This window comes from Gopherus flavomarginatus, chromosome 4 (genome assembly GCF_025201925.1).
Source record: "Gopherus flavomarginatus isolate rGopFla2 chromosome 4, rGopFla2.mat.asm, whole genome shotgun sequence".
Classification (NCBI taxonomy): domain Eukaryota; kingdom Metazoa; phylum Chordata; order Testudines; family Testudinidae; genus Gopherus; species Gopherus flavomarginatus.
The window spans coordinates 10,313,470-10,341,027 of NC_066620.1; the positions used below are offsets into that span (position 1 = coordinate 10,313,470).

Consider the following 27,558-nt stretch of genomic DNA (forward strand, 5'->3'; position numbering starts at 1 on the left):
CTTGTTACAAAATAATGCCAGCACAACTTTGCTTGTAAAATCATAACCTAAAACATTTAACTTTAAGATTAAGTGGTTTTATTTTATTTCAGTGTCAAGGATTTGTAATATGGTAATGACATGTCAGTGCTGACCTTCCAAGAGGCTGTGAAATCTGGGCACTCACTATTAAAAGGATCCTGTCAAGAGTTTTTAAATTATTTTTTGAACTATTATATCATCATTTTAGGAGGTTGAAAGTATTTTCTGGTTTAATTTTTTCCCTTGGTCATTCAAGATGTGTTTCTATGTTTCATTGACATAGAAATTAGAAATTTGTGTTTGCTTCCTTGTTTTAGACACTTAAATTATCAGTTATTTCAGGCCAGCTCTGGGACTTGTGATTATTAACTGCTGTTTCAAAGGCAATTTGCAGAGGGACCACCTGAGGGTTCTACAGAGATCATAGCTTTTAAAATATTTTCTAATATAGATTTCTTTTTAAAATGCATTTGGAAATTGGACATCTTTCTGAGATGAAGTTTGGGCATAATTACTTCACAGTGTCTCTCTAAGAGTTTTGCTGTCTAGTTGTCCAGTGATGTCGAATACAAAAGCTTCAATCAGAGTGTGGTTCTACTTAAAAATCATAGATTTTTCACTTTAATCCTAGCTTTATATTTTTTTTAGCGGAGTTAGTTCTCTTGCAAGGTAATAGGCTGAAATCTTCAGCCAACAAAGTAGGTCATGGGCTAAGGCAGTGCAGACTTTCCCATGATGCCCCACGAATATGCTTCAAACTTCAAATATGCTTCAAAATATTCCCAATTTCTATGAATAGTTCAGTCTCTGGGCTTATTAAATCTCTGGCTCTTGCCTGCAAGTAAAGTTACCGAAGAGCACCAGATGTGCTGCTAAGAAATGGATAGAAATCACCCACTCATTCCATGCAAATAATCACTTTTGGTCACTACTGATTTGGATTGGAATAATTTATTTAGCTAGAGTTAAGAATTTCCATAAACTATTGCCAGTCCTTAAAAGCTTTCCATTTCCCTTCTCTGTGGAGGTAATGTATGTAATTTTCTGAAATGTATTTAAAATACTGCAATTATCTCTCTGCTTTTATGATTCAGCCACATTTAGTGATTATTAAATTAGATTTTTTCCCAACCAAGCCCATAGATTCTAAATGAAAGAACTCATTTAAAGTGACTGGGAAATATTTACAGTCTTAATGCATGTGAACCTGAGATGTGTTTTTAACTTAATCTTTATACTGTTCATTTAACAAAGCGTTGGTTCCATTTAACAGGATCCCAAAATACTAGCTGCTCTTGAGACTGTGGGAAATGCAGAAAATGAGCTGGAAGGGCGGATAGTGTGCGTCTGCAGTGGCACAGATCTGGTGAACATCAGCTTCACGTACATGGTAGCAGAAAATGCAGAAGTAGCAAAGGTATTCCACAGTTAAACAGTGCCTGGGTGCGGGGGAAAATGTATAGCCTGCATTGAAGCACAAACTGCCACAAATTTATTACTGCTGGTATGTGAGCTAGCTAGAATAAAGGTAGCTCAGATGTATCTACCTGAGGTGCAATCACACCTGTGTTTTCTGTCTAGACTTACCTTAAATCCCTTGGTTTTCTCCTTCCTCTTTCCTTTTTATTATTGGAAGCCTAACAGACAGAAAGCATAGCCTGACCATTCATTGCAACCATCATGCAGCAAGACACACAATAAATATATAACACCTCACTTTTAGTGCTTGGCACCACCACCCTCTTAAACATTGTGTGTCATGAATAAACTCCATGGTAGACCTATTTGTATACCTAATATGGATACACTAAGTCTGTTTGACTATGGTGTACGTTCCACATGTTGACTCTGATATCAAAGTATTCAGGGAAGTAACCTGCCAAAATCGTGGTCTGAAAACATTTTGGGAGCAAAAAAAAAAAAGAGCTATTATAGGAATTCACTTGTATGCTTAGCAGAACCATTTCTCCCTGTAATCTAGAATATTTTGTAGACACACTGGTTAGCCATCTTTTGATTTGGTCAAGGTGTTTTGGTCTCCTTGGTTTGAGGAAAGAGAGAGATCCATACATTTGTTTAATTATATGTTGTAAAATGTACTTCCTACACCCATTGCCACAATATCTGGACACATTATACAGATGAAATGTAGTGTCCCAATAAATTTACCTGGCTGCACTGATCAACACAGGTATCTCGTTGCCCATGAGCTGCTTGCTCATTGACAATCCAGGTGCCTGACCAAAAAGTCATGATTTGCTTTGCACTTGGGTTGTCCATGAATCATGACAGGCCCCTATTGAGAGTTTGCTCTACAGCTTTGGACCCTCTGCTACCCCAGAAGTGTACACCCAGAGATTGTTAACAAAGATGATTCAGGAGAGGGGTAGTCCTGAAAACAGTCATTCCCTAAAGCATGTAGGACTTTATAGAATTGAACCAAAACCTTGGCTGCATCTGAAAGCATGGCAAGCCAGTGGAGTTCTTGGAGTGTTGTAGTGTATTGGCTTTTTGCATGTGATGAGTATATGGGCCTAATACTACTTGTGAGCTAAAGGAAAGCTGCCTTTTCTGAAGTGAAGTGAAGTGGCAGGAGCACATGTTTAGGAAGCTAAGGGTACATTTACTCAATGATAAATGAACCTGCGACACAGGTTGGGCCAGCCATCATGTAGACATACCCTAAGGGACCAGGGTTATGTCTCGGCATTCCAGATGTGTGTGGGGGGCTTTCAGTAATTGTGCCTGTTGTTCTCATGAAGCTGTTGAGAGCCAGTATCTTCAAAGGGAGTTGAATGTGCTCACTGCCTTGTGAGATCCAAGTTGTCATAAGCTAAATCGGGTTCAGAATTGGTCAATACTTGACAAAAACACCACCTGGCACTGCAGAAAGTGGTTTGATGACTCTTTACTCTCGGTTCTGTAATTCTGTCCTCAGCCAGTGCCCCAGAATAGTTCTGCTTCTGGAAGTGTTACCTTCTAGATGAGAGGCAAAATAATTCTTAGTCACCACAGGCTACATTGTGGCCTGTATTGTGCAGCCTCACCGAGGAGCAAGGGGATGTGGAGTTCTCCCCCATGCCAGGTGCTGATACCACAGGTGCAGTGCCTAGGGAAAACAGATTCCATAAAGATGCTGCTTCCCCACCTCTTTGCAGGTGGATAGAAGGGGCTGGGGACAGGGGATGCTCTTTTCCTCCTCCTCCTCCCTCCCCCAGTGCAACAGTTAGTGTAGCTTCACTGACCCCACCAAGAGGAGTCTGCTATGACAGCTAGAGATCTGGCACAAGATAGTTCCCCCTCAGAGCAATGGGAAATCTGGAAAGGAAATATGTGACTCTTGGGGGGCGGGTCACAATCTGCCATCTGGTTTGCTTCAAGGGCAGCAAAATAATCTGTTGCCCCTTGCTTAGGGCTCATGACAAAGACATGTTTAGGCTGTAAAGAACCAGTTATGTGTGTTCCAATAATAAGCATGTCTTATCTCCGCTATCTTAAGTCAGACTCCATTTTGGGTGTTTGGATTCCGTCTAACTTACATGTATTTGTGTTTTCAACTGAGGAGTTTTTCACCTCTTCCTAAAACAGACAGAATAAAAAAATGCGGTGCAGATAGTCAATTTCTTCTCTTGTTTGTGTGAGTCTTTAGCACAGCAACAGGAGAGAGAATTTTTTTTTAAAGTAGAAAAACTGCTTATAAAATTACAACCTTGGAAGAGGATGTAATACTTGAAACTACCTTGAACTCATTTTTGTTGACTAGATTTCAAGTTTACAATATCCCTTTAAATGCAGTTACAAAATACTAGGCTAATTTTTCATACCTCACAAGAATGTCATCAGTCACGCTTATGAAAGTCAGATTGCACAGATGTAACTAGAGTTAATGCTTTCCAGCATAGCAGTGACGCTTTTTGAGTATACCGCATGTTGCTGGCCAAGCGAAGTCAGATCTAACACTCGACTCAATCGGATTTCTGTTTGAAAAGTTATGACAGCCAACACAACATCTGGTCAGTTCCAAAATTTAGGGAATGTTCTAGGCATTTGTGGGCAGAAACTTCTTGATTTTGATCACAATCAGAAAAACAGAAAGGGGGAAATGGGTGACACATGGAACCCCCTGGCATCTGAGTAGCTGAACCAGCAGCTTCACCCGCCTTTCTGATTGTCTGCAGATCAAAGAACAAGTTGACAGTGCCCATCCCTCTCCCCCAGCTTAGCTCTGCACATAGTTCCAGTATAGTCTAAAATATTAACACTCTGAAAGAGAAAGAAATGAAAAAAGAAAAAAATATATGAGTAGTGGAAGGAATAGGGCCATAGGGGGAATGTAGACTGTCACGGACTCACAGATCATGCCCACTCGTGGCCCCGGGCGGTCCATGGGGGGTGCCCCTTTCAGTGAGACAGCCCTTCTTGGGGTCTACTCTCTCAGGGTCAGGCTCCTCCACCTCCTGGAGCTGCACCTCTCTGAGCTTTAGCACGTCTGTCTCTCGCCGTGGGCCCCCTCAGGGAGTCCACATGCTCTGGACCCCCCGGGCCTCCTCACCCCCGAAGGGGTTGATGCAACCCGGCTCTCTAGACCAGAGTTACTCTCAGCCAGCATAAAACAGGAGAGTTTGAGAGTTGAACACAGCACAGGAAACTCGCAGGGCCTCAGGCCTGGCATCTCTCAGCACAGCATATCCCAGTCTCCCCTGGATCCAGGTGGTCCCTGCCTGCTTCCCCTCTCCAGCCCCAGGCCCCCTTGCTTCCCAGCTGGGCCTCCGAAATCCCCAGCCCCAAGCCCTGCCTCTGTCCATTGTCTTCTCTCCAGGTAAACAGGGTCGTAAACAGGAAGGTCTGGGTCTCCTCTCCTCTCAGCCCTCCTCTGGCCCCTCTGGCTGAAACCGGGTGGTCAGGTCACCGGGGTCCTTGCTCCGCAGCCCATTGTCCTCCCACTGGCCAGAACCGGCTATGTCTCCTGAGCTGGGTCTCCGGGTTACCAGGTCACCAGTTGCTGGGGTCTTTATCCTCCAGGTCATCGGCTGGGGTCCCGAGTCCCTCTCCAGTTCTCTGTAACAACAAATTCCCTCTCCCCTCACCTTGTTAAACCAGTAACACCCGGGGACACTGACTCCCAACCCCCGTGCATGCAAACCACTGGAAAACACAGAAAACCCCAAGAAACCCCCCACTTCGTCACATAGACCTATGCAGAACCCCAGGCGTGGGAGGAGATTGTGGGACCGTAGGAGAGGGGGAAGGTGGAAGTGGGGGGCACACAGAGAGCCCCTGGCATGGGGGGAGATGGGAATGGGGGAACAGAGAAATAGGGGAGCACTGTTATGTTATTTTTGATGGAATAAAGGGGCCCAGAGTGTTCAGGGTATTAACATGACCCTGTCACTGAACAACATTAAACGGCTAAACAAGGTTTGAGGTTATGGAATACAGAATCCTCAGCCTGCTTACTAGCATGGAAAACACACTATTAAAAATCTTTTTACTCTCTTACTAAAGATACAGAAAAAGAAGGAAAAACAGTTAAAGCATTCACAATGTACAGTATTAAGGGAGTCTTTTGTTTTAACAATATCCCTTGTTCCTCTTCTTTATAGAGAGTCTTTAGAAGGAAGAAAAAGCCTTGTTTGAGAATCTCTTGGATGGGATTAAAAAGGGTAATAACTGTCTAAGGATCATAGGGTTAGAAGAGACCCAAAGGGTCCTCTAGTCTAACCCTGTGCCAAGATGCAGGGTTTGTTGTGTCTAAATGATCCAAGACAGATGGCGATCCAGCCTCCTTTTGAAAACCTCTAGTGAAGGAGCTTCCGCAACCTCCCAAGGCATCTGTGCCACTGTCCTACTGTTCTTACAGTTAGGAATTTTTTCCTGAGATTTAATCTAAATTTGCTCTGCTGTAGTTTGAACTGATTGCCTCTTTTCCTACCCTCGCTGGGAAAAGAGAACAACTTTTCCAATTTTTTATGGCAGCCTTTCAAGTATCTGAAGACTGCTATCACGTCTCCAGTAATCTCCTCTTTTCCAAACTAAACATACCAAGTTCCTTCAGCCTTTGCTTGTATGGCTTGTGTTCCATCCCTTTGATCATGTTTGTTGCTCGCCTCTGGATCCTTTCCAGTTTCTCTACATCCTTCCTATACATTGGTGACCAAAATTGGACACAGGACTCCAGCTGAGAGGTAACCAGTGCCATGTAGAGCAGTACTATTACCTCCTATGACTTTCATGCTATGCCTCTGTTAATGCAACCTAAATAGCATTTGCTTTTTTTGCAAGCGTCACGTTGCTGACTCATGCTGAGGTTGAACCCCACCACAACTCCCAGATCCTTCTCAGGAGTGCTGCTGCCAAGCTAGTTATCCCCCATTCTGTATTTGTGCATTTGGTTTTTCTTCCGTAAGTGTAGCACCTTACATTTTGTCTTTGTTGAATTTCATTTTGTTATCTATAGCCCAGTTCTCCAATTTATCAAAATCCCTCTGAATTTTAGCTCTATCCTCCAAAGTATTGGCAACTCCCCCATCTTTGTGTCATGTGTAAACTTGGTCAATGTGCTTTCTATACGTACATCCAGGTCATCAATAAAGATGTTAAACAACACCAGACCCCAGGATTGCCCTGGAGTCTCCAGGAATTCAAAATTAATCTTTAGTTAAAGATTATGTCACATGATGAAACATCCAGGAATACATCAAACCAAAATTGGCAACCCTACCCTGGAGATGTGGTGTGGAATCTAACCCAAAAGATTTACATATAAAAGCAAAACATGATTTTATTCTGATTCTTTATTTTTAGTCTGCTCTAAAGAATAGGTCACTAGATTTGTGAGACAACTGAGGCCTTGTCTTCACTGCTTAAAAAAAAAAAAAAAAAAAAAAAAAAAGGTGCATTTTACCTCATGGTAATGACCGTGTGAGCTATCCTAGGTGAAGACAAAATACTTTGCCTAGTTTGCCATCTGGTAAAACCAGTGTCAGTACTAAACCCCAGCCTGAGGTGGATCTTGCCTACTTTACTTTGCTCCTTTTTTTTAGCAGTGAAAACAAGGCAGTGTGTGACCTTAATGGCTAAGGAGAGAGTCACAAGAATTAATTGCTAATAGACATCAGCTAAAATACTGAGGCAATACTTTCTCTGTCAAATAGTTCATATGTAAATTCAGTGATTTTTTTTATTACTGTGCTTCCTGTGTCAGACGTCTTGGCTATTACATTTGTGTTACTGAAGCAACTTGGGGTCCTATCCATAGACTGCGCTAGGTACTGTACAACCCCAGAACAAAAAGACAGTCCCCTTTGGCGTGTGTTACTATGGGTAAAAATAATGGGACTGATTCATCCTTGGTGTAAGGTGGCAAATTCCATTGGTCTCATTTGTATTTATTTCGTTGATTTTTCACAATTTAATCCCACTCAGTATAACTGTGGAATAGAGATCGGGAGTTAATTTATCAGAAACTATTTTGACTAGCTAGGAGCAGCAATTTTAATTTTAATTGGGTTCTAAAAGGTTATGAATATTGCCTTGTAAATTTGTATAGATTCATGTAATAGATAGAGCATTTTCAAGAAGATGCTACATCAGGCCGCCAACCCTGCAAAACCTCAGTGCAAATCGCTGATCACAGAGCAGATAGGGTCAGTTTCACAATCAACAGCATTTAATAGCAGTCACAACTCATGCCTGTTTGCAACATAATTATAAACTTTTTAGTGGCCGGTGTTTTAACAATTGTTATGGATGTTATATTGCACATTAACTTTTATTACTATCTGGTTAATGCACTTATGGAAGAAAGAAATGCTGTAAATGCTGATGATCAGAAAGCAGAGGCTGCTACACTGTTTTTCCACACAGAGCATATTAGAGAGAGGATCTGCTTTTCAGTGTAGCAGAGATGTAGTCTGGTTCGAGAAAATGATCTCCCTGTAATACCAGGGGCTTCCATTTTAATAATAATTTGATGTGTATCAAAGCAGGAAGGTTGCAAGTACAGCCAGAGACATTGGAAACAGCAGCAGAGCCCTTATAAAGACAAATACAGAACTTCTCTGTACCTGTGTTTGTTTTCTCTTGTTTTACATGCATGTGCATTCTAAATCTAAACTACCTTGGGAAAACTGCGAAACGTATCTGGAAAGAATTCTGGAAATTTGCTGATTCTTTGTTCCTTGTCAAAGAAATAATCATTAGTGATTTAGGCCTCATTCCTGCAAACACTTTGAAATTATTGTATATCCAGAAACTATTGATTTCGATGGGGTTACTCATGCACTTGAAGTTAGGCACATGTTTAAGTGTTTTCAGGATTAGGGCCATATTCCTATTTTATATTGGAAGCTTGCATTCAAAGAAGAATCAAGGTTTCTAACCTTTCAAGCAAGCTGGTTAAATATTGTTGACACATTTAGTCGGCTGGTATCTTATAGCTAGAGCACAAGACTGGAAGTTAGAAGTTATACAGTTTCTTCCCAGCTCTGCCACAGACTTCCTATGGGAGCTTGGTGAAGTCACTTAATTTCTCTGTGCCTCAGCTTCTCCTATCTGTAAAATGAGGATGATAATAATACCCGCCCACCATGCAAGAGTGTTTGCAAAGCCTTGAGTTCCTCGGATGGAAGGCATTACAGAAGCACAATGTTTTATTATTATTCTTTGTTCTTGTGTTCATCACAGTTTGATTACTTTATTTTCTGTTCAGTTTCCTGTATTTTGGAATGTGGCTTATGGTATCTAGCTGAGGTGGTAAGTAAACCTTCCCAGAGAATCACAAGAGCTCAATACAAAACTGTTGCTCCCTCCTTCAGGGAGCTGTGTAATGCTGCTTCATCACCAATCCCGTAGGGATATGTTAGTACCATGTTCATGGGATATGTCAGTATCTTAATTTTCACTTACTGGACAACCTTTACATTGTACATTGAAAAAGGCATCCAGGATCTTTGCTGTGTCTTTTTTTTGTTGTTGTTTGTTTCTCTCTCACTCTTTTATGTTCCTTTTGGAAGTGTCGCTGCAGGACTTTCAGTGGCCCCAAAACCTCCCTGCTGGTTTTTGCAAGCCACAATGGATAAGGGCTCATCACACTGTATGAAACTCGACAAATGTATCAGGTTTTTTGGTCTCATTCTTGACACTGTTCCCACAGAAGCAGCCAAACTGATGTAGATCCAGTTGGATTTATCTTTCATGTGTTTGGAAAACTCCTCACAGCGAGAAACACTCTGTTAATGAGTGGAAGCAATCTGGGTTCATCGGACTGCTTGCCACATGGAACATTCATGCTAGTTGGGACTTTGTAGAGGAAATACTGGAAGTGGGGGAAACAAGCCCCTGAGCTTTCTTTTAGCGTAAAGCACAGCCTCAGTAGCAACGTACAGAAACTCTTTGCTGTGGTTGACAGATATGGGATGAATTTTACACAATCCCTAGTCTAGTCTCCTTTCTATTGCTTCTTCGTGTGTCACAGGTATGATAATCTGCATTGTACAGACGTGCCCTGTGAGACTGACCGGACATCTGAATTGAGGAAGAGGAGATCTAGTGTCCACTGTATCAATGGTTGAGGATAAAATGTTCTGGTTCCCTGCTAGACTACTAACAGAATGCTTGGTGGCGGAACAGTATGTTCTCTCGAAGGATTCTGAACCCCCTAACGGGTCTATCACTTGCTGACTGCATGCAAGTGAAACAGGGCCAAGTCAAAGATGAGATCCAGAAGATGGCCTCTGTAGTTTGTCAAACTAACCTCTTTTCCCTTCCTAAGGATAGACCCATAGTTGCTGTGGAGGTCCTGAAATCAGTGAGGCATATAAATCACACTGGACTATAATCTTGGTGACTCTAGCCCTAAACAAGAGCTTAATCTGTAACTCTGCTGCCTAGGCAGTACACCACCAAAATTACTACAATTATCTCAGTCCCAGGGCTTTCACAGATGCATATGTAACTGTGCTTCCTCAGTGTGGCTCTGTTCCCCTCTAGTGGCTGGATTACATAGAGGTTCATGAGTCTGCACAGCCTTTTAGCTAACAGTCTTTTAGTTCAGACAGTAGAAGCTTGTGCATTTAGCTCAGCAGTTCCAGGTTCTGTCCTTATTGCCAGTGGCCCACCAAGGGAGTCCACATTACACACTCAGGCCAGGGGTGTCAGCACTACACGTGAGGATCCAGCACTGAAGGACCAATGAAGCAGGTAGCAGCTCCTCTGCTGAGACTCCACCCGGCCCCTGCTGAAGCTCTGGGGCAGGGGTGCCTCTCCTTGTGCTCTCAGTTGCTGCTGCTTCTGGGGAGAGGAGTCACTGACCACGTCTGGAAGCAGCAGCACAGGATCTGACCCCTTTCCACACCACTTTGTGTGTGCATGGGTGGAGAAGCAGAGGGGATGTACTAGGGTTGTGAGTGTGTTGGTAGTGGGGCAGAAGGGAACGAATGGATTGGATATGGAAATGCTGATGGATTTGTTGTGTGGGTTGTGGATGGCAAGGCTGTGTGGGAGGGATGGGTAGTGGACCCACTTAGAAGTGTTGATTGAGATAGTATCCACAAATTTTCATGTCCTGGACTCTAACAAATCAGTCTTTGGCACTAGGCACCCCCTCGGGCTAATATTAGATGCAGAAAACCACTCCGTCATCCCAGTTTCTTAGTCTGGTGTTCATGTGGGACCAAGTACCTCACTGGTGAGACTACATGGATACAGCGAAGGTGGAATCTCCTTGCTTGATGCGGGTAATGCAGGTCTCATCTATAACTAAACCATGGGTGATGTTGCACTGAACAGCATTTTCTGTAGGTTACAGCAGTTTTTAGTCACTCTCAATGACCCTAGTTTGCATCTCATCCTGTTAAATGTAAGTCCTTGGATAATAAAGAGCTGAGAGATCAAGCAGTCTGTACACTCTCCCACTGCTGGCCTGTGTTTCATTGAGGAAACCAAGACAAAGCAAGGTCACTGAGTAGCTCTAAAGGATTTGATTGAATTATTCAGCAAATGTTGGAAGATAGGCTTCTTCAATCAACGTTTCTTTATTTTTTCCACTTAGAGGCATTCAGCAAAGCTGCCTCTTTGTTTAACAGAGCTAGTTAAGTTATCTTTCTCCACATTCCATGTACTTAGTTGTGCATTCAGCTCTTCATCCTGTAGTTTCTGTGCCCAGTGCTTCATTTTTTCCATTTAATTTCATGGTCATTGCTTCTCTAAGGTGAGATGCCAAGGGCCAGATTCCTCTCCTGGTTACACTGGTATAAATCCAGAATAACACTTTGTGTCATTCAGGATTTATCCTGGTGTTTTTTTTTTTACTTGAATTCAGAATTTGATTGTTTTTTCAGTGGCCTTTGTAATCCTTTCAATACCTAGTGGCTTGGTGATGCTGAACACCAGGCAACAGATTTGATTGTCTTTGAAGAGTGTTTGCTGTTGTTTCACCTTCCTGAAGCTGATTTAGAACAAGTCAAATTGATAGTGTCCTGATAGCAAGGAAGAGGGGTTGTTCCCAGATCCGTGTGTCCATTTTAGGCCTGGTCTACTCAAGGAAATTAGGTGGGTATAAACTATCACTCGTGGTATGAAAAATCTACACCCCAGAGTGTTGCAGTTAAGTCAATTTAACCCTCGGTGTAGACACCACTAGGTCGACAGAAAAATGCTCCTGTTGACATAGCTACTGCCTCTTGGGGAAGTGGGTTCCCTATGCCGATGGGAGAACCCCTCCTGCCAGGGTAGGCAACATCTGCACTGAAGAGCTACAGTGGCACAGCTGGGCCACTGCAGTGTTTTTAAGTGTAGACGAGCCCTTAGGATACTAATTAGGTTGTAGGAAAGGTATAAACTCCTCCTTTTTCCCCTTTTACAGAGAACACATTAGCTAGTCAGTTTTCCATTTAATCTGGGAATGGGTTGATGAGTGAAAAGCTATATATTGGCAGGTTAACATTTTCACAGTACTGTATATTCAGACTTTTTTTCTTTTTTCTTTGACAGTATAATCTTAAAAATTAGGTTTTTTGCATAAGATTTCTGGCTCATCAGGGTTTGATCCTTGACTGCGTGATGGAGAATGTGACATTTCATGCACAGGTACAGACACCTTGGAGCATATGCCTAAACCTACTGGTAGCTCAATTCTTCATCCAGTGCCCTATAGCTCCAGTGCAATTTGTACACAGTCCTTTTTTTGACTCTCCCGTGCCCAAGTGATTTGGGGCAAGCTGGTAGCCTTTGAGTAAAGCAGACCACATAACCCCTGTGTAGTACTACCTAGCCCCAAATGGAACACAAGGGGCAGATGGTACAGCTGCTTTGTGGAGCACAGCTGGTGGAAGTCTGGCACAAAAACGGGCATAAGCAGCCCAGGAAGCATCACCCCAATGGAAGGGTGATTCTGTGCTGGCATAGGAGCTCTTATGCTGCTCCTTTGCCCTGTGCCAGCATAACATGATGTGGCTGGGATGCCCCTATGATATATCAGTTATTGGCTTTGATTTCATCCACTTATGTTGGCATAAAATAGAGCAGCCTCAGGCTCAGTTTATCTGTTGGGGAAGGGCTGTTTGGGAGTCCCTCCTAAGTAGGACTTAATCTTTTCACCAAGAAAGTGTTGGATAGTGATTCATGGCTTGGGTTTTCCCAGTGGTGGTGCCTTTGAGCAGTCAGTCCTGATGAATATAAGAGAATGCTAAGAACAAGAGCTTGGTGCTTTCATATAGTTGCCTGAAAATCCAAGTTGACGTGCATGTATCTTTATTTCTTAATCATATGTTAGCATCGACAGCATTGTACACGATACTGCTACTGACATCTGGTGGCGTGTTGTAGCAGAAAACCTGTTGTTTTTTTTTTTAAAAAAGACTGTACATTTATACGGCCTGCATTTTATTTAGTTTAGCTGCCCTGTAGTTATTTTTGCACACTGTGGCTTTTAAAGTTAACTTCTTATTGAAAGTCAGAAGATTGAAGAGCTTTTAAAGAACATCAGACAAATTCAGCTCACATTGAGACAGATATTGATACTGCAGTGTTCATGCACTGGTAACATTTCATTTCATAGAATCGTAGAATATCAGGGTTGGAAGGGACCTCAGAGGTCATCCAGTCCCACCCCCTGCTCAAAGCAGGACTAGTCCCCAGGCAGATTTTTGCCCCAGATCCCTAAATGGCCCCTCAAGGATTGAACTCTCAACCCTGGGTTTAGCAGGCCAATGCTCAAACCCATTTCCATTAGGATGTCTTTAAAAACCTTTTTTAAAAAGAGATACCACGTAAAATAGTGCTTAAAAACCACAGTGAAAGAGAACCTGAGCTATACCTGATAGACTACAGTATGGATGTATTTAGTAAAACTTTGGGAGGTGGTTTTCCTAAGTGGTCTTATTCACACGGCAAAAAGAAGGTGAGAGAACCACATATGAAGATGAGAGAACCACATTTTCAGCAAAGCTTTGTAATTTGTTTTTGAGAACACAACATGATACCTTTAAATGGAGGCAGTGCTCTGTTTTCATGCGTTATGCAATTACACAACTACTGTGTAATTTCTGTGTGTGTTTAAAGCAGCTATTTGTGTTAAAGATAGGCATTTTTAGTGTTATTTTTGCCACTTAAGGCTACAGGTCAGATTTATTGTATATAGTTTGCTCAAGCCTTCAATATTCCCTCATATACTTTTCATGAATGAGTGCTATACGTATCTGTAAAAAGATACTTCTGTTTATAAAATGTTTCTAGGATAGATTTTGACACACACGTGGTCAGTTCAAGCTCCATGTACAGAATCTGGCATTTAATGAGAGGCTTTCTATTCATTCTGTTGAGAATGAACAGTGGAGCAAACCCATTTCAGTTACACTGATGCCAATATATATATAGTGTGGAAGCGGCCCACATAACACACAGAGAGCTGCAAATGTGTCCCACAGTAGTAAACAGGTTGAGAACCACTGGTCTGTGCAATAGTCCCAGCATTATATGGGCATAACTGAGATAGAATTTGGCCTGTCATGTCATCAGATTTCTGCTGTTTTGGGGACTGATCTTATAGTCCTTGTTTACCCAAATTTCCCATTGCCAACTCCCACTGGTTTTAATTTTAGGCCCTAATCCTCAAATGTGTTCAGTACAAATCAGCAAAGTCTGAACAACAGTGAAGAATAGATCCTTATAAAGAAATTATGTAAGGACTGTAATACTGCTGTTTGCTGAAAGATATCCTAATGGTCAGTGGAATGTTTTACTTTTTAAGGATGAAAACTGGAAAGAAAGCATTATGGAATATGTAACAGGCAGCTAGATTTGGTTAGTCACATAACACACGTGCTGTGCCTCCCTGTGGTCTGCTATAGATTATTAATATTTTGCTTCGTTTCTGTTCTAAAATAGAACCCAGTTAAATATGTCATCACATATTGTATAATGTTGCTTAGGAATAGCTAATATTGCCAACAGCAGCTGAAAGAGATTTATATTTATACAGTCTATAAATAGAGAGCTTAATAAATCAATCAGTGGGCAGCTTTCCTTTGCTGGCAGTAAGCTGTTTTAATGGCAGTACGGATGCAGCATTTATGTAGCTGGGGAAAAAATGGGAACTGGCATGACTTTGTTTATTGAAGAATAAAATATTAATGTGTAATATGCAGTTTGGATGCTGGCTCTCTTTTTCAAGGGGGTGTTGGGAGAGAGTTTTATAAGTCAGGCTCTCTACATTTTGTATATTTGCATGAAAAGGAGAAAAGCTTTTCCTCTGAGACAGGCATGCCCAGTGACTACGTTGGCCTGCTTTTCCCCTTTTTGTTTTCCATAGCTGAGTGCCTGTGGTGTTTTCTTGTCTTTCAGCAATGGGGAGAAGGACTTGGATCCATCATCCATAACTTTAGAGCTAACAACGTCAGTCCAATGACATGCCTCAGGAAACAGTAAGGCGCTTCCCTCCCTGTTTTTCCACCTGTGTGTTTTTTTGGCCACATATTTTCCTATATGAACTGTCTTAATTGTCCTTTCTTTTTTTGGCTCAACCAATGAAATTGTCAAAACAGTCTACAGGAAAAATTCCCTCAAACTTCAACCTCCCATGAGATACACGGTGGTAACAGCATTTGTGTTTGGTGTTTCATTGTAAACATCAGCATTCCCAAGTCCCTAGCTTGGTGTCTGCCTGGGAGAGTGTAAGGAGGTTTACAAGCGTACATTTAATCTATGGAGATGTGTGATTTTAATTATTGTCTTATCTGTTCTTCCCTTGATACATACACATCACCCCCATGGGCGATACTGTTTTTGGAAGTTGCATGCATGTAGCAAGGGAGAGGTTGTCTGTCAAGGGATATACTGATTTTCTAATTATTCTGGGATGAATTTTGCCTCTGGAGCACAGCTCTGCATTGTAGAACTGCCCTGCTCCACAGGGAGCGCTAAGGAAGGAGACAGAACGCCTCCTGGAGCTTCCCAGCACACCCTCTGCTTTCTCTCACCCTTTATCGGGTTCAGCATACTTCCTGTCCCGTTTTCAGGCCACCGTGCAGGGTAGTGGTGCTATGGTACTTGTCTCCTGCCTGCCCAGTGCTATGAATTCCAAGGAAGCAGCCCCTATACTCCCCGAAGGCAGGACTGCAGTTCTGTCTGGGCACTGCAGAGCCTGTGGCGGGCAGAGGGCTCTGCACTGCTTCCTTTACAATGCATGCCTGCGGAAAGGTCAGGCTGTCTCTGGCTGGCTGATAGGATATGACTTATTGTCTTTTTGAGTTTCAAAAAGGTCATTAATGAGTCGAAGATTAGAACTGCTATTGTTTTTTGTGTTCATTTCACAAAGATGGCAAGTGCCAGTAACTTGAATAGAAATATCTGGAACCCTGTTTTTACTAAAATAGATAAATACGATTTTAAAAAAATTATTTCTTTCTACATTTCAGCTGGATGAAGCTGGCATTTCTGACAAACACAAATGGGAAAATTCCCGTTAGGAGGTAAGCGCAATTGGAGGAGCATAGGAACCTACCAAATACATTTTGTGTAATGTGTATCAAATCATATTTTGTGATACTAATATGCATATTGATTATATTTATATAATATTGTATAATTGTAATATATGCATAAACAACAAGATAGGAACTAAGACATTGTCATTTTTGCTCTATTCCTTCTTTTTAAACAGGAAAAACTCCTCCTAATGAAATCAGTGATTTTTTTTTCTTATTAAGAACCCAATCCTGCGAAGTGTTAAGAACTTTCAACTCTCCGCTTGGAGCTAAGGGCATCTAGCAGCTTATAGGCACTAACGCTAAATGTTCAGGGATGAGTTTTTCAGTAGTTAGAAGGCAGGTTGTAAAGGCTTTGTCAATAGCAGCATACAGATGTTTCAGACCATTGCAAACAGAATAGCAGGTACATTCGGAAATACAATTCACTGCAAAACTAAAAGAGGCTGCTTTGCCAGAATTATTCCTGTGTTCACAGGAACTTTTGGGACAATATTTATGCCATGCAGTATACAACTCAAGAAGGTCTTGGCTTACTTATTGCCAAAGATTAAAAAGGCAATTATGGAACAAAACAATATATTTCTCTGTAAGCTGTTGTTGTCTGGCTGAGACATCTGATGTCGCTTTCCCTTACTGTCTAGTTTTACTGCATTTCTCTTACACATACCTGCTCAAAATCCTATCAGTTTGCCTTCTCTCCTTCCCACACAGAAAGTCACCACTCTTGCTAATACTGGGCCATATTGCCCACTTCCACAGCATTACCCATGGTGGGAGGGACAAGAGGAGCCGGAAAACTTGGTGAGATTCCCCTCATGGAGTTGCCTGCCAGGCATCTTTTCAAGAGAGTGGGAATTGGAGACTTGTGGAGCTGACAAGCAGCAAAGCACCATACAGCCTGCTACATTGTCCCTGTCTCTCTTGGGGCAGCATGGGTCAAACCATAAACACAGCTCTGGAGGGCACTTTGAAGGAGTGAATGCTGCTTCAGTTTATCAATATATCAACTTTCACATGGCCAGTCCCCTGCCGGTCCCTCGGTCTTGCACCAAACCTCCCTGGGGCACTTTCTAAATAGTGCCGCCATGGACAGGGTATCTGCAGAATAATGGGGATGGGAGAACAATACTGAAGAGGCTTAATCCATCCCCTTCTGTGTGCAAATCCACTAAAGACAGTCCAGTCCAGTCCAGTCCAGTCACTCTAATGACTTAAATATTCCTGTCAGATCCATGGATCTCAAATAGCTGGTTTAAATGAAGCAGTCGTTCTGGTCAGTACGTATAAATGGCTCTCCTTAAAAGCTGTTCAATTTGACGTCATTTGTTACCTTAGATCTACACAATTTCCATGCTGAGGCAACCAGATCTCCAAAAGGGCTCATGTTCAAAGTGTTTTTAGTCGTAGTGAATTGAAGTCTAGTGTAGTCTCCTGGCATTTGTTCAAACGAAAGCCAATTCAGGTATAAAAATAAATCCAGCCTTTTGATGGAATAATTAATGTGCCACACCCTATTTATTGTAGACTGCTAAACAGATCTGAAGATACAGTGCATGGATTTCACACGTACTGTACTGCTAATGTAGTAGTTCCAAACCAGACATTCGTACTCAGGAATACTATGTGGATTTCAGCCAGCAGTGATCTCTTGAAGGGATTTATTTAGTTTCCATAAATCCACCAAATCATTTGGCAGCTTAACACAGATCTAATCCTTTTTCGTGCTATAAAGAGGGAAACTGCTTGTTGCTCAGATTCTCATCCTTCAAAGCTAAGGAGTATAGTGCTGGACCTCTCCGAGAAATATATATGGTAATGAATTTAGTGTCATCCTGTGAAATGCCAGACTTCTTGGATGAGCAGAATGTGTAGTTTCATTGAACTACTTTTGAACACTATAACTTTTAATCCAATAGCTTCAACAGGAACTGAAGCTGCTCCACACCTCTGAAAATCAGGCCACTCATCTTGGTGCCTTTGATAGGGTGTGGCAGCCCTTTTTCAGGGCTCATTAGGGAAGCCTCTGGTGCAAGCACTCTCTCTTTTCCATACCTTCCTTAGGAGAATATGAGAGACGGCCACTGGGCGAAAGGAAGGGGTGTCAGGGAAGCAGTTTAAGGTTAAAGGAAAGGAAAACCCATGCTGTTGACCCGGTCTCACACCTGAGACCAGATCTTTGAAGTGTAGGGTACATGTATGTTCCCTCCTCCCTCGGCACCGAGGTCCCAATGGAGATTATAGCCCCTGAGGCTTGTTGGAAATGTAATGCTGGGTTCCAGTAAGGCATAGAGGGCGTAGAGCAAGATATTGGTCTGTCAGGTGTCACGCATTGAGCAGCCTCTTTGCGGATTCCTACAGTCCTGCTGGGTGGGGCTGATCAAGGTTTTCCTCCAACTGGAGGGGCTGAGTAAAGGCCTGGGGGCTGCTATGATGTGACATGACAGCAATGAGGACAGGGAGGAAACTGTCTCTCCTTTGTCTCAGTGCTCCCTCAGTGGTCCTCAGACAGCCTGGAGAGGTAGGAGGCTCTCTGCTGCCCAAGGGACTTTTGGCATAGGGCAGGTCAGAAAGGGAGTGGGGGTAGAAAAGGGGGACAAGCACAGGGCACAAGGTGGGGGCCAGGCTTGAGGGGAATAGGACATAGATGATGACAGCAGATGAAAGGAGGCAGGCCAGGGAGGTAATGAGTCCAGAGTTCACACTGCCCCCAGCAACTATGAGACTCCAGTCCTTTCTCTGCCCCCAGAAGTCCCTCTCACATCTCCAGGCTTTGCCTCATCCCAGCATCTCCCGAGCGCTTCAGGCTCTCCTCTCTCCTGATAACTCCTCCCCCGCCCCCCGGCTTCCTCAGGCACTCCCTGCTTTTCCTAAACAACCCCTTAGACTCCGTCCTGCATAGGCTACACCCTGCTTTCCTCATGTGTGTTTATACTGGCTGACTTCTCCAGGCTACCTAGTCAGCCCTGCCTCCTCCATCCCACATCTGTGGGTAAGAGGGATCAGCTTCCATCCTCTCCCACACCTGTCCGACTGCTCAGGGTCACCCAGAGGACAAAAGATGTGAACTAGAGTTGCACAAGACTCGGCAGCTGTGGGGATACGTATGGGATTTTCATTCCCTCAGGAGGGCAAGTCTCCACATCAGAGCTGGTGGGAACTAGGAACGTGAGACAGGAAAATAAACTGTCTGTCAGTTTGATTTCATTTTGACATTGAAGCCTAAGGAAAGCCTGAGGGAAAAGTCTTCTCTGGGAAATGAGAAATCTTCTTGCTTCTTTGAACTTTAACACAGCCCCCACTACAGCCAGCAAAAGGCCTGGGTGAATGCCAAGCTTTGGGAAAGTGGAACTCTGTAGACCCAATTCCTCCTAGTCCTGCACCTTGTGCAGTCATTTACAACAGTGCAAACTGGCATAAATGCTACCAACTCATAACAGTTTTCCCTGACTTTCCCTTGGTGTAATTGACTACGCAAGGTGCAGGGTAACACAATCTCTATTCCTTTGTGAGATTTTTTTGGATTTTAACAAAGTCTTTTTGGGCTATAAGCATAGCCTGTGTTTCCATCAGTAGGTTGGGGAGGGAGCACGCATAACAATTGGTGGCGGGCAAATCTCAGAGGCGTTCAATGTTTACTTGCTTTATTAAATGCATCTGGGCAGTTTTAATCTGGAAATTCATATGCAAAGCTTGCAAGAAGTGTGTGTCTTTCATGAAGTTTGGTATAGCCTGGTCGAAAATGCAATGGTCATTATAAAAAGTAAGCATTTATCAGTAGATCCCACACTGCCACTGTCGGTATGTATCCTAAGCTCTTGTCTGCAGCGATTGATCCAGCGGGGGTTGATTTAGCATGTCTAGTATAGACAGGATAAATTGACCGCTGAGTGCTCTCTAGTTGATTCTGGTACTTCACCAGAACAAGAAGCACAAGCGGAGTTGATGGGAGAGCATCAACCGTTGACTTACCGCAATGAAGACACCGGGGTAAGTAGATCTAAGTATGGCGACTTCAGCTACGCTATTCATGTAGCTGAAGTTGCATATCTTGTATCTTGGGGCTGGTCTACACTAGGAGAGGGGATCGATCTAAGATACGCAACTTCAGCTACATGAATAATGTAGCTGAAGTCGAAGTAATTAGATCGAATTACCTACTGTCCTCACGGCGCGGGATCAACGTCCGCGGCTCCCCCTGTCGGCTCCGCTACCGCCGCTCGCTCCGGTGGAGTTCCAGAGTCGACAGGAGCATGTTTGGGGATCGATATATCGCGTCTAGATGAGACGCGATATATCGATCTCCGAGAAATGGATTGCTACCTGCCGATATGGCGGGTAGTGAAGACGTAGCCTTAGATGGACCCCGTGCGGTAGTATAGACAAGCCCTAAAACAAAAACTGTTTTGAACATTCTGTGTTTTGATTATTTTGTGGGGGTGAAGGTTTGTTCTAGTTCTTTTTGCATCTGAGCCATTTCACCCATCTGGAACAATTGTAGTGGAATGAACTACTACTAATCTTGAATCCTGTTTCCAGTACACATTTAAAAAAAAAAAAAAGAATGATGAAAAGTACGTTGACACTTGACAATGAAACTCTTGTAGGATGTCATGTAGTAATCTTTCCTGCTTCAGCATTAATCCAATTCTGTTTCTAGGCATAGGAAAGAAGAATGCAAATTTCCTATGATCAAGTCTCTTTTGACTGGAAGCAGTAGTTTTATGTACAATATTTTCTGCTAAATGAAATTGTCATGCTGGATTTGTGATTCATGTGATCTTTTTCTAGGCTGCTGCACTCAGAAATAATTACTATCATGTTTGCTGTCTTCTTTGATGAAATAACAGATAATTTGGCATCTAAAATAGAGCTATGGAATTTTGGCTCACCGTTTTTGATTAATTGTTTATCCTAATGTTAACAGATGTTTGATACAAAACGTCAGTTACTGGGCACTTTAGTGGAGTAGATGTTGAATTTTTATTGGGCTAGAGTTAGATGATAAATCTTGCAGATAGCAATCCTGCACATCGTAGAGTGAAATGTCACTAAAAGTTAGAAAGGGTTAGATAACATCTGATATTTTTTTAAAAGTAGGAGTCTAACTTTAGGCACTCCGGCCCCTGTTTCGATGAGAGTTACTGGCTACTCAACAACTTTGAAAATTGGGCTACTTATATAAGTCCCTAAATATGGATGCAGGAATCTAACTTTTTAAGCACCTGTTTTAGAAAAATCTTGGCCAAAAATATTAATTTATCATTTATATCTTTGGCTTGATGATCTTCATTTTATTGGTGGGAAAATATTTACACAAGTGGTTTTAAGTGTTTTGGAGAACAAAACAATTCTTGATTGCTATGGGAATATACAAGAATGGCAACAGTGTATTTCGCTTCTTTCATTTTGTGTATTTACTTAGTGTCTGTGATATTAATAAGAAGTCTCGGAAAATTCACTTGGTGATATAGAAGGCAGCATATTTTAGTCGGATTGCTGTTGTGAAGTCTTTCCTGATGTAATGTTCATGTTAGGATTATGGACGTGGCCCTGAGCCACAGTATTTGTCTTCAGATCTGGACACCAAAGCTGGGGAGTAGCTGGCCCATGATTTTGGCTCAGCCCTTTAGAGATGGGGGAGGCTGGTTGTGATCTGACTTTTCTGAAGCTCATCTCTGGTGGAAACAGAAATAAAACAGAAGTTTTCACAATAGTCACATCAGACACCATAGACTTGGATATATTTTGTTCCAGGTAAAAATGAGGCTCTTAATCTAGTGGATGGTGAAATAAATCCATCTTTTATACAAAGAAACCAAATTGGTCCAGGAGTTTGAGTCTCAATGGCAGTGGGAAGGAAGCAAAAATGGTTGTATGTGGTCTGTCTGGAGGAAGAAATAACCTTGGTTGAAGTGGATTAGAGAGCCTTTCAAGGGAAGAAGGAACATCAAGGAAAGAGTAACAAAATTCTGTGTGTGGAAGATGGCCTCAGTGGAAAATATGAGGAATCAGAATTTAGCGAGTTTCTCTTGATAGCTCAGTGGTTTGAGTATTGGCCTGCTAAACCCAGGGTTTGGAGTTCAGTCCTTGAGGGGGCCATTTAGGGATCTGGGGCAAAAATCTGTTTGGGGATTGATCCTGCTTTGAGCAGGGGATTGGACTAGATGACCTCCCGAGGTCCCTTCCAATCCTGATAGTCTATGAACTCATGAGGAGAAATAGCTTCAAAACAGAGGTGAAAGGAAGCAGAGGAATGGGAATGGATCAGGATTTCCCTGTGGGATGGCTGCCTTAAAATGGACAGATTAATCGTGCAGAAGGGTGGGAGTCACCACTGTGAACACAGAGGAAGCAGCAAAGCCTAGAGTTGAGTTCGCTAATATTTACCTTGTTTGTAGATCCTGCTGCTTTTTTTTGACACAATAAGTTGTATATGTATCCTGTTGAAAACTGCCAGCAGAATAACGTGTTGCACAACTCTTCCTGACCAAACCTCTTAGCTCTTTGGGCAGATCACTGTTTTGCTAAATCTTTTAGTAGTTCTGCTCCGTGGAAGCTTACAGCATTATTACAACTGTGCTTGGTGCACGACTGTCTCTAGAGGTACTTGCATAAATCGTTTGAAAAAAATGGGGAAATGCTGGAGGAGAAAAGGAGTAAGAGACTAAAACTGATTATTTAAAAAGTGACTAACTTTTTTTTTTTCTCCTGTTTCTTAGTATTACCAGAACCTTCGCATCAGGTAAAACAGAAAAGGTGATCTTTCAGGCACTTAAGGAACTAGGTCTTCCCAGTGGAAAGGTATTTACCAATTTAAAATAACATTTTTTATATTAAGAAGTCACAGAATCGATCAGATTGTATCGTTATGTTTTAAGTCATTTGTGTCCTGTGAAAAAACAATGTCTTATGTTCTCAAACGGCTTTGTCATCACTTCAGTTAAACAGGAATATTTACTAATGAGGCTTATGCTAAATGGTACCAAAGTTAGGGCTTTTTTCTGATGTCCCAGTGTGTTGAATATTTATATTCAAACGTTCACATGATACCTTGAATGATATTTTTTTTAACTTCAACAGGCAAAATAAAGACTATGTCCTTGTTCTGTATTTACTTTTTTACATATTATTGTTATTATTATTAATTTTATCATTCACAGACTTAATGTTACCATGTAGTCAGACTATTAGTGCACTAAACAGATTTGGTATAAGGAAAAAATTGAGAGCTTTTCTCAGAAAATATAAATAAAGTCATGTGCACTAGGCACAGGTTACTAATACTTTTCTAATACTCAGACATACTGATAGAATAAATAAACTGGCTTTTGCTAAATCAACATTTATGTTTTTTGTTGTTTTTTTCAGAATGATGAAATTGAGCCTCCCGCTTTTACTTATGAGAAATTTTATGAACTAACCCAAAAGATATGTCCTCGTACGGACATAGAGGAACTCTTTAGGAAGATGTAAGTTAAATTAAATATTAAACTAATTTTAAGTTGTTTTACTATCATATTAGTCTATTTCTAGTATTAACCAGTACAACACTGAACATGATAAAGCAGTCCCAGCCTTGACTCCTAATACCATGTACGGTATTTGAAAACCAAGTCACATCTACGTTTTCTTGCCTTTTCCCCCAAATTATTAATGTAAAAGTTAACTCTGTATTTTAGAGCAACTTTTACATGAGTTAAAAGAAGCACCTGGAACTTTTTTTTTTGCATTGGCTTTACTAACTATCTACAGTTTTAACCTGCTCCTTTAGGTTATTAACACAGTATGTGAACTAACTAGATTAAACAAGAAGTCTAGAAGTTTGTTCAATCAGATCCTTCTCAAATGGAAGACTTACATGTTGTTTGCTAAATTAACATTTGTTAAATCATACTGAGAAGAAAGGGTATTATACTGTAGCAAGCATAGACTGTTTGTTTGCCTTAACCGTTTCTGTTCATTTTGAGAATACACAGCTACTTCAGTGTTAGGAAACTGCAAGGTTTAGAAAGTATCAACAATGTCAACATGTAAATCATACCTACTGTAGCATCATACATGAAAACTCACTTTTTCTAATAAATTTCTTTTCAGCAATGGAGACAAAACTGATTATTTAACGGTAGACCAATTAGTGAGCTTTCTAAATGAAGTAAGCTTTTTCATACATTAACTACCATACAAGTCTGTCTGCAGTGGCTTGCTTCTTCCAGTCTTCTCATTGCATGTATCATGCCGTCATTTGCTGTGCTTTTGATCTGCTGATCTTTTCATTATGGCGATATCCAGGTGCAAAAATCAGCTCCAACCTTATATGTTCTTGTGCTTTCTCTGTGTTGGCTTTGCGGATTGCTTCTGTTGATTACTTGCTGTGGTGTGAAGCTATTGTTGTGTATGTTTTATACATTTTATACTGTTATATACAATGTAATTTCAACTAAGCTATACTCAGTGTTTTGTTATAAGCAATTATTTTACTTTTAGGCATCTGATTGCTGTATCTGAATAACAGAAATATGAAGTGGGCTTTTATATGTAGTAGTTTGATTCTCCACTATCAAAAATCTTTTCTGTTTATTACAAATCTATGAATCATAAGGATATTTTAATGAGTTGTTTGTGATTCTGAAAATATTAAAAATATGTAGGATAGAAGGAAATATATTGGCAGCTGTATTTCTAAAATGTACATTTATTAGCAAGAGTCTGCAGTTTCCTCAGTCTAGTATCTGAAAAAGTACTTTATTAAAGTGTGTGATTTTCTACTGTTTCTAAAGCATATTAAGATGAGTGGGAGTATGATTCACAGAGCTGCACACCACTTCAGTGAATCTGACAGAATTTACTTGAAACAAATGAAGTATTGTGAACATCAATTAATTCCCCAGCTTTTATACCACTAAACTTTTTCCCTCAGTGGACTGCAGAATTGTATTCCTTTTCTATAGGGTCTTTGAGGGAACTGATGAGTTATCCAAGTACAAACTTAAAAAACAGAAACAACAAATTGCTATTTTCTCATTTCTCTATGCAGAGATTTAAGCATGCGTCAAGTTAATAGCGTATCTAAAAGAGGGCCCTTTTGCTCCATGTTCAAAAAGCAGCATATACCTTATTGAATACCAAAAGTGAACCAAACACAAAGGGTTTTTTTTAAAAGAAGTAGAAGAAATTTAGTGATGAAATTAAGTTTTATCACTGTCCAATGGACTAGGCACATGGAGTAAACCGCACTTCAGTGGCTGCCCCATGTGTGCCCCAACCTTGCAAACAACTCCGTATGTGCTTCATCTGACTGCTGTGAGTAGCTTCATTGAAATCCATGGTCACAAAGCTAAGCATATGTGTAGGTGCTTATAGGAACTAGGCCGTGATTGGTATGATGTGTGAATAATCCACACCCCTGAGTGACATAAATTACACAGACCTAAGCACCAGTGCCAACAGCACTATGTCGGTGGGAGAGTTTCTCCTGCCAACATAGCTACCGCTGCTCGTTGGGGGTGGATTAATTAAGTCGACGGGAGAGCTCTCTCCCTTCACTTTGAGCGGCTTCCTAGTGTAGTCATAGCCTGAGTGGAGTTTAATATGTTGGTCGTTATGTGTAAGGTCCTAAGTGGCCTAGAACCTACTTACCTAAGACATCCTCTCTCTCCCCCTTCACATATCAACCGTGAACCATATGTGAAGAGGAAGACAGAGGACGTCTGTCCATAGTCAGCAGAGGCACTTGAGCTGGAAAACATAAAAGCTTATTGAGAGAGACAAGATGGGTGAGGTAATACCGTTTACTGGACCAACTTCTGTTGCTGAAAGAGATAAGCTTTCACAGAACTCTTCTTTAGATCTGGGGAAGGTACTCAGAGTGTCATAGATAAATACAAGGTTGTTAAGCGTAAGAATTAACAACATATTTAAAGGGACCACTCAGAATGAAGTGGGCTATCAACAACTCTGCAGTCATACAACCAAGGTTACAGATTGTTGAAAGAGACATTAAAGAGTTGTGCAGGTTTCCTTTGAAGACGAGGGCTGTGAGGCCAGATATGGAGTGATTGTTTCATGGTTGATATAGTGGTTTGGTCTTCGATTATTTTTCTGCATGAGTTCATTCAAGAATATAGTGTTTGTCTCATTTCACCCATATTTGATGGGGACCACATCCTGAAAGCAATCTTTCCGGCATAGGCGCTTTTATTTTTCCCTGGAGGTGCTTCACGCCTGCTCCATTGCCATTCCTCCCTCAAGGCCATGCCCTCACTCTGCCTCTTTCTCCCCCCAGCTCCACCCCCTCCACTGAGGCCCCTGCCTGCCCATTACTGGCTGTTCTCCACCCTCACCCAAGCACTTCCCCCATCCACCGAAGTGGCACTGCTGAACAGCTGTGTCTTGTGGGTGCTGAGCAGTCACTATTTTTTTTTCCATGAGTCCTCAATCCCCAGAGCACCCTGGAGTCAGCACTTACATTTTCTAGAACCTCACTTTCTGGCCTTCAGACAGGCCTCTCAACCTCACCAAGCTCATCATCAGACACAAAGCTCTGCACAAACCACGACATACCAACTCAGTGACACCAGACCCTGCCAGAACAACAGATGCAAAACCTGCAGACATCTCTCCATGCTACAATGATCAAGACACCTCACAACACACCTTTTAAAATCCATGAGTCATACACATGCCTATCACAACAACATGTGGTGTCCGTCATCCCGTGCATCATATAGCCCAATAACAACTCTGTGGGTGCAGCACTATGTGTGTAGATGTACCCTAACTCTCCTTTGTTCTGTGGGTGCAGAGGTGTTAATGGCCCACTTCATTCTGAATGGTCCTTTGCAACGTATTAACTCCTGCACTTAACAGTCTCTTCCACCTTGTACTTTGCTGTGACACTGAGGGCATGGCTACACTTGCAGATGTAGAGCGCTTTGAGTTAAACAAGCCTTCGCAGAGCGCAGTAGGGAAAGTGCTGCAGTCTGTCCACACTAACAGCTGCAAGTGGACTGGCGTGGCCACATTAGCAGCTCTTGCAATGGCTCCAGAGAGTAGTGCATTGTGATAGTTATCCCAGCATGCAAGTGGGTAGGGTGGAGTGTGACAGGGAGTGTGTTGTGTGTATGTGAAGGGAGACAGAGTGGGTTTTTGGGGGGATGAGAGCATGTCAGCATGCTGTCTTGCAAGTTCAGACAGCAGCAGACCCTCTGCCCCCTCCGCCTCTCTCTCTCACACGCAGCATTCCACAGTAATGTTTGCTTTGTCTCAGAGCAGATAAGCACCAGCTGTCAGAAACGGAGCTTTCAAAGGGCATATCCGCGTTCCTGCAGTGATTCCAAAACAATGACAAGAGTGGCCACTTGACATAAGGGGATTATGGGACATTTCCAGAGGCTGATCAGAGTGCAGTAATGCAACACCTTGTTCACATTGACACCCGAGTGTTTCAGCCAAGGTGCACCAAGTGTTAATCTTGTCGCCAAGGTGGAGTACCAGGAGCACTCTAGCCCTGGAGTCAGAGAGCTCTGTGTGCCTTGCCACTGTGGATGGGTAG

At 42.1% G+C, this 27,558-nt stretch overlaps 1 protein-coding gene across 4 annotated transcripts in view; it reads left to right on the forward strand.

The window, feature by feature from the left end:
• Positions 1-27,558, forward strand: part of PLCB4 (phospholipase C beta 4) — a 205,931-nt gene that overhangs the window by 78,760 nt on the left and 99,613 nt on the right. For all 4 annotated transcript variants that reach the window (XM_050952026.1, XM_050952028.1, XM_050952029.1 and 1 more), the window contains 6 exons: positions 1,295-1,438; positions 14,863-14,942; positions 15,936-15,989; positions 22,727-22,808; positions 23,376-23,476; positions 24,102-24,159. In XM_050952026.1, coding sequence (XP_050807983.1) covers positions 1,295-1,438; positions 14,863-14,942; positions 15,936-15,989; positions 22,727-22,808; positions 23,376-23,476; positions 24,102-24,159 — 519 coding nt within the window. The remainder of the gene's footprint in view (positions 1-1,294; positions 1,439-14,862; positions 14,943-15,935; positions 15,990-22,726; positions 22,809-23,375; positions 23,477-24,101; positions 24,160-27,558) is intronic.